The 12,696-nt window shown below is 37.0% G+C and overlaps 2 protein-coding genes across 2 annotated transcripts; both read right to left on the minus strand.

Annotated features, from left to right (window-relative positions):
• Positions 1-2,923: 2,923 nt before the first annotated feature.
• On the minus strand, positions 2,924-4,293 carry LOC104603578 (uncharacterized). Its single transcript, XM_010267643.2, has one exon. It carries the CDS (start codon positions 4,275-4,277, stop codon positions 3,225-3,227), a length of 1,053 nt encoding a protein of 350 aa, XP_010265945.2. The 5' UTR covers positions 4,278-4,293; the 3' UTR covers positions 2,924-3,224.
• A 2,734-nt stretch (positions 4,294-7,027) lies between these two features.
• Positions 7,028-8,309, minus strand: LOC104603470 (polygalacturonase inhibitor-like). The gene has a single exon (XM_010267514.3). The coding sequence runs from the start codon at positions 8,245-8,247 to the stop codon at positions 7,228-7,230; it is 1,020 nt and encodes a 339-aa protein (XP_010265816.1). The 5' UTR covers positions 8,248-8,309; the 3' UTR covers positions 7,028-7,227.
• Positions 8,310-12,696: the final 4,387 nt, after the last annotated feature.

Raw genomic sequence — 12,696 nt, forward strand, 5'->3', positions numbered from 1 at the left:
GACTCTTGGTAGGGAGCTCGGGCTCTTGGTGGGGAGCTCGGGCCCTTCACGGGGGGCTCGGGCTCCTAGTAGGGCGATCTGGAGTTCGAGCTCAGTAGTGAGCTTGGACTTTGCTTTCGGTGTTTGCTTCGGGCGCTCTACTGTCCCGAGTTGCTTGTTTTTGCCACGTGTCGGGTAATTGCGATGTCGGGCCAAATTCCCCTTCATCAGGTCCCATGCCCCAGCTCGTAATTTCTCATGAAGCATTGAGCTTTGGTTTCTTTGTTCCTCTCCGCTATTGAAGTAATTCGAAATCCTTTACAGAAAAAGAAAATGAAAAAGTTTCTCTTTTTGGATCATCACCTGAGAATACAAAGAACAGGAGGTGGAGGGGGAGGCCAGAGATAGAAAGAAGCCTCTAGTGATTTTCTTGGCCGGACCTCCCAAACCTGGGTAGTGAGTAGGATCTCCTCTCATCTTTTTGCATTCCTCCAGGAAACTCAGAAAATCTTATAATTGGGCGGTTAAGGGCATTTTAATCATAAAAGTATATTTGATAAGATTGACTAGTCATTCAGGGGCAATTTGCATTCCCCAACACTTTCTGTCAATAAATACGTATACAATGAATTTAAGAGAAATGATGAAAAGTTATGGTGAGTTTTAGACAAATTTTCTAACAAAAACGACCATTATTTACAGATTTGCAACAATAGAATAATTAACAGCTGCCATCATCTTGAATATTCAATGAATCTTCACAAATAACCAATCCTAGAAAAAAAGAAGACTTAACAAATTAAAGAAAAAAACATGGCGATACTCTGAATAGCCAGGGTATCAGATATGAACATCCACACCATATGCTTGTGATGGAAATGTGATGAGAAAAAGACATACAATATGACAAAAAACGAACTTTTGGCTTTGATAACCCCTGAACTTCGTGAAAATGCCAATTTCAACCCTAAAGAATTAAAACTTAAAAAGGGTCATTTTTTACCCCGAACTCTGATAAAAAGGCCATTTGTAAGCAAAAATAGATGGTGTTTGAAACAACATTGACAAATTCTTTAGACAACATTATGTGAAACTGCTAAAGTTTGAAAAAGACCACTTTCGAACCTAAAGTTTGAAAATGTGCCACGTTAATAAAATTAAGTAAATTACTTTAGAGTCTAATTAAATGACCCCAAAGTTAATTAATTTATTTAATTAATTAATAAAATAAAGTTAGTTAATTAAATGACCTAAAGTATTTAATTAAATAATTTACACAAATTAAAATAATTAAGTAAATTAAGCAATTAAAGAGGCAAATTAAATTAATTGAGGAAACAAAGTTAATTTATTAAATTAAATAAACAAAGCTAATCAATCTAACTATGTAAATTAAGCAAATTAAGCACGGTAATTTAAAAACCAACCCAAAATAAAACCACTTTGACCACCAATTTCTAGGTCAACAATTTAATCTTATAGTTTGAATAGATCAACCCATGACATTTTTAAAATAAAAAATAAAATATAATTTAAATAAAAAACATCTCAAAAGCCATTTACTGGACTAAAGCACTTAGCAATTCAACCATCTAGGACAACGGTTTGCTAAGTAAAAAATGGAACTAGGCAGATTAGTTCTTGGGTCAAATGGTTTGATTCCCTAAGTATAAAATAGAACTAGACAATTGACCAATTCCTGGGTTAAACTACTCAACTGCTCGAAATTTTTAACTTGGTCAACAAACTCTTGACCCAAATGGTTGAACCACTAAATTATTCAATCTGCTAAATGATTTTTTTATTCATTTTGTATTTTAATTGTATTTTATTTTTATTTTTCAAAATGTTATTGGTTGATCCATCGGACTAGACAATCGAATTGATGACGAAAGCGGTTCTGTTTTGGTTTGGTTTTTAAAACCATGCCTAATTGGCTTAATTTACTTATTCAAATCGATTATCTTTGCCTATTAAATTTAATTAATTAACTTTCTTTCCTTAATTAATTTTATTTACTTATTTAATTGCTTAATTTACTTAATTATCTTAATTACTGTAATTTTTTTATTTACTTAATTAATCTAATTAAATACTTTAGGGTCATTTAATTAAACCCTGAAGTAATTTACTTAATTAATTTTATTAAAGTGGCCAATTTTCAAAATTTTGGGTCGAAAGTGGCCTTTTTCAAACTTGTTTTTGCCACATAGCATTGTCTAATAGATCTATCAATGATGTTTCAACAAATGCCACAACAAAAAATCCAACAAAAAAGTTGATTTAGAATTTCACTTTCTCCTTCTTCCCCAAACTGAAAGGAAGTTGTTCAAGGGCATGGATCCATGATTGTTTATTTTGAAAGTATCCCTAACACTTCTTCATACAGAAAATAATCATGGTTTTTAAAAATGAATTACTAATCGAACCGGTCAGGGGTCCGGTTACCAGTTCGAACGGTCCGACCATTCGACCTGAATGGCCGGCCCATTCTGACAAAAAATAAATAAAAAAAAATTGAAAAATTGGAAAACAGTCAAAACCATTCAAACGGTTTGAACGGTTCAAACGATTAATCGGCCGGTTCAACGGTTTGTTAACCAAAATCAACGATTTTGAGGGAAAAAGTGGTTTTGGAGGAAAATGGAACCGGTCAAGTGACCGATTCCCGATTTTTCCGGTCCGACTGTCTGGTCTGGTCTGATTATGAAAACAGTGAAAAATAACATTGATCAAATAGAATGATTGCTTATGTCTTATTAGCGACAAAAAATAATATTTTCATTTTTATTTTCTTCCGCTTAAATTTTTCAAATAGATTTTAGTGTTTAACTTTCAATTTCCATTGTTATCTAATAGAAGGTCGATTAAGGAAATCGATTAGAAACTATATGGGATGTTTTAATAAAATGCAATGTAAGGTAGATTTAAGTAATCCATGAAACGGAGTGTTTTAATAAATGAATGCAAAAAATGATTTTTGAGATTTTGTAAGAAGTGGAAACAAGAAACCGTTGCTAAAACGTTAAGTTATTATCGAGCTTTATTTTCAAACCACTAATGATAAAACATCGCATCACCAAAGACGCACATCACATCTTTGATATCTTATTCAAGCTGACCAACACATAAATCACATCCCTGTAAAAAAAACAAAAAAACAAAAAAAAAAAAAAATCAAATCTCTATCTATTCATACTGTTCAAAAACTTAACCGGAAATTGGATGCTCCGAAGCTAGCCGAGTTACGACTTGCACTTGTTGGGGAGTGGCAGACCACACAGACACCGATTATGATAAAAATAGCTCGCTATAAGCTTCTGCATATTCCCACCCACAGGAATCTTTCCGCACAAACGATTGAAGCTCACATCAAACGCTTCCAGCTTCCTCAACTTGGTAACTTGCTCCGGAATGCTTCCTCGAATCTTGTTGGCCGACAGATACAGCACCTTCAGATTGTTTGGAAACCTCACCTTGGACATATCAAAGTCGAGCCGATTCCCCGATATGAGGATATCCTTCGCTTTTCCGTCGGCCTTCAGAAACATTGACGCCTCCCCAGTAAGCTTGTTGTAGGACAGATCGACTAATTCGGCGTTTAATGCACCTAGCGAGTTGGGAATGCTGCCGGTGAGTTTGTTGTCGTTGAGTCGAAGATGTACCAACTTGTTCAGATTTCCGAGTGAAGACGGAATTGGACCGTTGAGTTTGTTATGGGAGAGGTCGAGGTACTCCAGGTTTCTAAGGTGGCCTAGGAATTCGGGGATGCGGCAAGAGAGAGGGCTCAAGCTGATCTCCAGCCTTTTGAGGTTGTGGAGCTTGGCGAATGAGTCGGGGATGCAACCGGGGAGTTTGTCGTTCTTCAAAAGTGCCAAGACAAAGGTTTCAAGGTAAGGAAGGTCGCCAATGCTCGCTGGGATTTGGCCGAAGACGGTGATCATACGAAACTCTAGACCAGTGACGCGGTTGGTTTTGGGGTCGCAGGTGACGTCTTCCCACTGACAGCAGTCGGTGTTGGGATCCCAGGGGAAGTAAGAATCTTTGGGGATGTCTATGGATTTCTTGATGTTTAGTAGGGCGTTTTTATCATCTAGGTGACAGCGGAAGGAGGCGGATAGAGTGAGAGATGGGAAAGAGGACGAAATGAAGAGGAGGGGGAGAAGGAAAGAAGAGGGCGAACAGGCACTACCTTTTCTGCAAATTTCCATATTCGACGATATTCTTCTTCGTGAAATTTGAGCTAATAAGTTACAGAGGAAAGGGGAGTTATGCTTTGAATTTATAGAGAGAATCATATGAGCTTGAGTGGTTTCTGGTCAAAGCCAAAGGTCCCTTGATTGCTCTCAGTTTCTTCCTACGTGCTTGGTAAGCTTGATCTCATCCTGAATAGAGAGCCTACCGGTTCTGACAGGTGATACACAGTTTCTCTGGCCCATTGAATTTCACGATTATCGCGCTCTTTCCTGGTCATTGAGATATTTTCCTTACACAGGGCGCCTCACACCGACCACACAGGCACATCTCACATGTCACTTGCAGTGAAAATATTTCCCGTAAATAATAAAATAAGTACGGAAACACATCTCATAAAAAATATTCCCAATGCATGTGTCGAAATCGTTGTGAGGCGCCCTCTATGAGTAACAGATCGTTCCTATCTCCTTTACTAGTTATTAAAGAATCCGGATTTTAGTGCCAGTATTCAGAAGTGGATAATTAGTGGCGAGTTTCTAGAGTGATAACGGCTTAATGTGATAGCTGTGCGCTAAAGCAACTAAAATGTCTTTGATTAGTTGCCATCGCCCCACTTTGAATTGGATGAGTTAATTCTTGGTGGGGCCACTACATTACATATAAGGGAATTGAGATATTCTATTGAGAGAGTGTGGTCAGGATATTCTTTGAGGTTGGTGTGAGGAGCATTTTGCAAATAGCAGATTCAAACTTTAGGGGTGTCCAGGGTTTGGTTAATTGAATGGTAGGTTTATTTTTGAAACTGAATCGGGGTAATAGACACCGAAACGAAGTTGATCGGTTAATTGATTGACCAATTCGGTTAATCATCAATTCGGTCTGTCGATTTGTCGATTTTTTATTATTTATAATATATATTATAAATATATAATAAAACACTAGAAAAAAAAAATATATATAATATTATACTTTAAATAATAAATAATATATTATATATTATGAATATATATATATATATATATATATTTATATGAATAGTGCATATTTATTAATTTATGATGTATAGAAAATATTATATACATAAAATATATAAATATATGTATACTAGTCGGTTCAGTTAAAGCAATGATTTTCTATTTTAGCCCAAGTCTCCCCCTTCTCTCTCATTAATTTCATTAAATTATATTTAGGGTCGAATTACCTCTCATTAATTTTATATTTACTCCTATATTTAAGTGCAATTTCTCTCTCATTAATTAGTTAATTATTCATGTAATTAATGCATAATTTTAAATTTCAATTTCAATTTTAGCGCCTAATTGGAATTCTCTTCTCATTAATTTCATTAATTAATAACCCTCTTTTTCATCAAATTCGTTTTGTTAGCATAAAGCTACAAAATTAGCAATAGCAAGATTCGAACCTTAGATAAGCTTTAACAACTAGAGGTTCACCACTAAGACACACCCATTTGCTTACTATGGGTTTATGCATTTTTGTTTTTAAGTAAATTTTCTCTTTTTCTGAGTGTATGCCTATCAATAAATGTTAGAATTAATTATTAAAATTTATGCATTAATAAATATTAATATATATTATATTGATTATTTTAAAACTCATATATATCAATATACATTTTAGTTTTTTGTTATTTGTTTTCTCACGTTTTAGTTATTCCATCATTTGTCAATAGTTACTAAGTGTGTCCCAATATCTCGAATTTTATATAGACCATTAAATTCCAGTTCTTTTTTTTTTTACTTTTAAATAACTTATTTGCAATCATATAAAACTTGCAACTATCATTGTGAATATATATTTTAAGATTTATTTGAGTTTCTTAACATATTTATGTGTATCTTGATTTTTCATCTGTATCTATACGTATCCAAAGCGTATCCTGATATATTTCTTAAAATTATCTTTCTGATACACCTTACGTTTCCGATACTTTAAACCTTGATAATTATTTGTTTGATTTATTTCTTACAATTAACAGCAATGAATTCCTCCCCTCTTTCTTCGCTCTTCTTCTTCTTCTTCGGAACCATGTCTTCCTCCCTAAACCCTAACTCACTGCGTCTTGCGCCATACCCAAAGCCATGTTCACATTGTCAAAGAAATAAAATGATATTTACAAAACACTAGTTGTTCAATTATCACATGAGGCATGACCACGTTAGTCCATAAATGGATTGTCAATCATACCCAAAAGACTACCTGGTTGTTCAAGTAGACGTTTTGTTATATACTCTAGCCTCATTGTGAATAGTTGAAGAATAGTGGAGTGAAAAGGATCCAAACCAAGGAATTCAAATAAAGTTCATGAATAAATTAATGATACAAAATCCAGTCTTCTTAGAGTCTGTCAATGACAAATTCCAGATTCAAGGCCATCCAGTCATGTAACAATTTGAAAAGTCTAACAGAAATTGTCTTTTAAGTAATTAATCACAACCATATAACTTATATTGTTAAAATCTTAGCAGAATGAAGACTTATCAAATGGAGATGGAGAGTTATATCTGTTAGAGAATAAAACCTCTTTAAGGATGTCAAAATCACTTTAAGGATGTCAAAATCAGCTATCATAATTAATTAAGTTGGGCTTTCGTATGAAGGGGCGTGTGGGGTCATATATACAAATTAAAATTTCCATCTCAAGTATCCATCTGTGTGAAAAACAGGTTGCATGCAGTCATTAATCGAAGAATACAGTTTTGGGGCGGAGATGTGATCATTAATAGAAGAATGCTGTGGGCCCTATCTTGAAATAGATGACATGACAATATGACATCAAGATTCAAGATAGATGATGATGAGGCTACGTGATAGTCTGATAGATACACAATTAAACTAACCAGCTTCTAATTTATTACGTTGATGATAATTAAAATACTACAATATATCTCTCTTACATACTTATTACAACAATATAATTGGAACATAGCATTCGAAATTGCAATTTCCCGGCAACCAACCGTTCAGGCCGGAAAATTCATTATTCCATCATTACCATCCATGGCCGACGTACGTAGAAGGTAGCTAGATCTACTTACAACTAGGGAGAGGCTTTCCACACAAACAGGGGTTATGGAAGAAGGAGTCATAATCAAACCTCTTCATGTTCTTACCATACGGGATCCTTCCACACAGTCCGTTATAAGTCACATTTAAGGTTTGCAGCTCTAATTTGATTATCTCCTTGGGTATACTCCCATGGATGTGGTTGTGCGACAGATCCAGGTATATCAACGTCTTCGGAAACTTCACTCCCGAAAGGACGAAGTCAAATTTGTTCCTTGACAAGTCGATTGTCTGCAAATTTCCATTTGGGACGAACAACGTCGATGCATCCCCGACGAGCTGGTTATGGGAAAGGTCGATTTTCGTCAAGTCCACAGCACCCAGTGAACAGGGGATCTCACCGGAGAGCTGGTTGTGGGAGAGAATCAGATAGAAGTCACTGGTTTTAAATCCTCCGAACGAATAGGGTATGGGTCCGCTGAGTTTGTTCCTGTCAAGGAAAAGAGCTGACAACTTGGGGAGGTAGCCAAGGGAATCTGGGATTGAACCAGAGAATTGGTTGAAATCTAGATTCAAGTATTCCAGGTTTTTCAGCTGACCCAGGAATTCTGGGATTGGACCGGAAAGGCCGTCCCAGCTAAAACGGAGAAATTTGAGGTGCACAAGTTTGGTGATGGTGGAGGGGATGGAACCATGAAGGCCGGGGTTCTTGTGGAAGGTCAGGTACTGGAGGTAGGTGAGGTTGCCGACGGCAGGGGGGATTTCGGCAGACAAGTTGCTATGGGAGATATCAAATTGGGTGACGCGGTTGGTGTTTTCGTCGCATGTAATGCCAGGCCAGTCGCAGCAGTCGACGTTGGGAAGCCAGGCGATGATGTCGTAAGGATTGTTCAGGGCTTTCTTTATACCCAAGAGAGTATTATAATCGTGTGTGTTGCAACGGAAGGAGGAAGCGGAGAGAGTGAGGGACGGGAGAGAAGGCAAGACCAGAAGGAGAGAGAGAAGGAGAGATGAGACGAGTGAAGTACTGCTGCGAGACTCCATGATATCTTTCTCTGGTAGTTTTAGGAGATTATTGTTGCTTGTTGGGATGGGTCTCCATATACGCTCTAGTCATCTATTTATAGTGAAACCAGGAGAACCTAGCTACCTTATTCTTTAGGTACCAACCTCAGAACTAAACATGATAGCTTAAGAATTAGCTAACCACCCAACCTATGACACGTGGCAAGTTAAAACTTTATTGTATTCCAAAACTTTAATCAACAGGTAAACTAGAGTTGAATCACGTGCTTCATGCTACACTGGGACCACCTATTGGGCAGTAGGATAAGCATCACCGTGTCATTTAGTCAATGACGGGGACAAAAATAAATCCCTCAGTTTCGTCACGGGGTCTGAATCTTCCACTCCAAAATTAGGGTTGTCAAAAAAACGGGTCTGGGTCGATACAAGATGGTCACTCCAAGGTTGTAACTTGCCACCTGATTTTAGCAGATATATACTTGAGATCAAGTCCTACTATCACCAAGGTTAGGAGATTATAGATGGGGAGATAAGCAAAGAAAATGCATTTAAAATCATCATCAGCTTCATCTAAAAAATGCGAGTCTGGATCTCCGAGCCACGGTGACTTGATAGTAGCCACACATAGGGAACATCTCATGTTTTTTTTAACCCAATTTTACTCCAGGTGGAGGGGCGACTACATTAAATATTATTAATCATTTTGAAAAGGAAAATTTGTAAAAACAGGAGAGGATTTAGCCCACCTTTCCCCATTATCCAAGCATACATAGCTCTTCCTCACCATCTCAGGCCCACAAAAAAAAAAGGCCTAGCAAAACCTAATTAATTCTAAGGATCGGAAAACCCAAATTATCTTCGTGAATAAGATGAGCCAAATCTTTAAGAATTTGGGAATTACCATTGATCACTTTAAGCGTGCACCTTTTATCAATTCCTTTGTTAGCTAGGAGATTAGCAGAACGATTTCCTTCTTGTAAGATATGGGTCCACCTAATGTTCATTCTCTGCACCAAGTTCTTAATCCTATGCAAGATTTAAATAGAATTCTAAGGATAATCCGATCTACCCATTAGAATGTCAATAATAATCATGGTATCACTTTCAATCTCAATCTCTTTATAGCCTCTTTGCAAACAAAGGCTTAGACCATCATACAAAGCTAAAAATTCTTCTTGAATAGAAGTAGACTGACCATAGTAACAGTGAAAAGTAAAACTGAGTGTTCCAAAAGAGTTTCCAAGTAAACCCCCACCTCCTCCTTCACCAGGATTGCCGCGACAAACTCCATCCACATTCATCTTGTAAGCAAACTTACTTGAAAATTTCCAATTAACCCATCTGTATTTGTTCCGTTTTGAAGCTTTCAAATAAATATTTAGCACTTGAAGTGAAAGAGGGTCATTATCCATATTTGAAGGATCATCACATGTTATTATGCATGATGAGATGTTCCCAATGCACAGAAGTAGTATTTGCTGGCTAAGAATGAATAAAGTTTTTCTGGGTAGGAGATTTGGAGTAATGGGGCACCCACATCATTCAGAACAAGAGCTAAAGAAAATTTTATGGTCTCTGAGGAGGGGCTAGTTCGGTTCTGCTACTCACAAAATGTTCCCACATGTATACCCATGAGACATTACAGTGCATTGAGAATATCTTCCCTGTCATCCATTGTGGGTAGAAAATCTAGAATGCCTAAAGAGGAAGAGAAGTTGTTGGACCATATCACTAGATTTGGTGTTGGCTGTCGTAGTTTAGTTTCCAAATAAGTAATCAAACATCTAGCATCTCATACTTATTTTCTATGGCAATCCTTGTGTAATAATTGGTAATTCTGTAATTCTAAGTGTTGTTCTAGTAGATCTTCAAAGGTGTAGAAGGAGTTCTAGGCTTCAATATTGGGAATATCTTCCTTCTGTTCTAGTATCCAGATGTGGATATGGACTAAATTATTCGATGCAAATAAATTGAATCGATATTGAAGAATTTTTATTTTAATTGTTTCTTTATTGGAATTACAGGTAGGTTCAAATTGTGTATCATGTGATTCAAAGGGGCGATGCACATGGAATTAAAAAGAATTATCTTGTGAAAATGGACTCAAGACGTCTATATATAGAAGGGGTATTACCCGTCAAAAGTGACCAGGTGTCCTAATTCTAAGAATTTGACATATTGGTGACCTTGAAATCCAATACAATAGGCCCGCCCAATACACCCCATATGTGTTGACACCTTGAACCATGTATATTCTCTCTCCTCCTCATATTGCTTCCAAATCCGTCTATAATTTTGTCTTCTTTTTAATCTTTGAGAAAAATAAGAAATCAAAATGAAGCTATTTTAACTTATCCACAACCAGCTATGGAATATGGGTATCTTTTAACACCATCCTGTGCAGTGTTTTCAAAACGGAACCGAATTGGAAAAACCGAGCTGATTGGTTTGGTTTTACTTTAAAACCACTTTTTTACCAAAAATCGTTGATATTTGATTTAATTAAAAAATTGTTGATCCATTCAATTGAACTCGTCAAACTGTCAACCTAAACAATGGTTTTTAGTTTTTTATTTTTTTATTTTTTGTCAGAACAGACCCTCCATTCGACCCTGGAATCAGACCCCAAAATAATTTCTTATCCAATCCGATTTTAAAAACCTTGATCTATATATTGTATGACGATGAAAGATTTATAATATTGATTATTATTTAAAAATAAAACTTGATTTAATCTCTTAATTAAGTATCAAATTTATATATCAAAACCAAAATTTATAACATAAAATGTCAAACAGAATTTATCAAAATATAATACAAGTCATTTTCTAGTAATAATAATTGATGTAACCGTTTCTTGGTCACATATCAATTTTTTTGTGATGTATCAATTTTTTGGCTAAGTACCTCATCAGTGACGTCTGTTCCCAAGTGGCCTGTGACTCAGAGACTGAAGTGGAGCTCCCTAGTGGCGAGCTGTCTGGTGGCGAGCTACCTAGTGGCGAACTGCTTGGTGGTGAACTGCCTAGTGGCGAACTACCTTGTGGTGAGCTACCTTGATGAGATACTTGGTGGTGGGTTACCTGGTGGCGAACTGCCTTGTGGTGAGCTACCTTGATGAGCTACTTGGTGGTGAGCTACCTGGTGGCGAACTGCCTGGGAGGTGCCGACTTACCTGTGAGGTGCCGGGCAGGTGCTGAACTGACCAGGTGTCGGGCAGGTGCCAAACTGACCAGGTGCCGAGCAGGTGCCAAACTGACCAGGTGCCGAGCTAGGCAGGTTAGGTGACAAGCTTCCTTGCTCTTTAGAGTCCTGCAAGGAACCAAATGCCAAAGGACCCGAGGTGGCTAAACCATCAGGCCGTGCCTATGCCAGGCCGCCAGGTGGGACACCATCAACTTGGTTAAGGCAAGTTGTTGCCAAAGTGGTTTCGGGTGTCACCTAATTGTTCTGAGGTGCCATGTGTCATAATATCATTGGAGAGCCAAAACCACACTCATCAATAATGATGATGATATGATGAGAATCTTCCAAAAAATATAAATAAAACAAAAATGTCCTAATGATTTTTTTTCCTTTTTTGCTGAGTCCTAGTGACATAGGTTTCATGATTTGCTTGGTGTCCACGCTGCCCATTCGCAACATATTCGGAGAATCAGAGCTTCTTTGTTGGTTTTCGATTTGTTTGTTTCGTCCGTTGCAGCCTATACAGTGTCCCAATAGAAGATGCCACCACGTAATGTCCCTTATTTGGATTTGCCACCACATCAGATCAGATAGGTTCAAATTCAAATCCAAGGTAATGAATCTTAGGTCCCGTTTGGTTCATAAGTATAAGAGTTTGAAATTAGACTTGGAACGAGCCATTCTGATTTTAATTGCATGTTTGATTGAATGGAATCGGAATTTAATTCTATGGAATGACATTCTTTCATTTGAGAGAATGACCTTTTCCTTCCCTTCTTTTAGAAATGAAATCCATTCTTACCATTCTAATTTCGATTCTATGAGATTTTAATTCCAAATCTGATTTTCATTTTCTGCAAACCAAACAGACTTATTTTTCCAATCTTCCAACCAATCGATGAAACCCAACTCATGACACATACAATATTAAAAACATAATATCCGATGTAATGTAATACATAGTTGCAGGAACAAATACCACCCAACCAATGACATGTAGTAAGTTAAAAGTTTTATTGTCAATGTGCTGGTTAAACCGTTAAACTTAACGAGTCGCGGAGTCGGTGGCACACCACGTTTGGCAAACGTTTTTACTGTAGACCTTTTACGTCATTATTATCAACACCGGCTTCAGCAGATATATGCTGTCACCCCCGGTGCATGTGACGACGTCAATGTCATGCCCCACTTCCCAACCAACGGGCGGTTTCTTATTCCATATATAAAACAAACAACCCATTGTCGAGTCATCATCATCATCCACTCCTTTTATCCGAAGGC

The sequence above is a fragment of the Nelumbo nucifera genome, chromosome 2, assembly GCF_055504915.1.
Source record: "Nelumbo nucifera cultivar China Antique chromosome 2, China Antique-T2T, whole genome shotgun sequence".
NCBI classification, from domain to species: Eukaryota; Viridiplantae; Streptophyta; class Magnoliopsida; order Proteales; family Nelumbonaceae; genus Nelumbo; species Nelumbo nucifera.

Bases quoted from the DNA above. Each gene is read 5' to 3' on its own strand.
- LOC104603578 (XM_010267643.2), bottom strand. From the start codon at position 4,277: ATGATTCTCTCTATAAATTCAAAGCATAACTCCCCTTTCCTCTGTAAC.
- LOC104603470 (XM_010267514.3), bottom strand. From the start codon at position 8,247: ATGGAGTCTCGCAGCAGTACTTCACTCGTCTCATCTCTCCTTCTCTCT.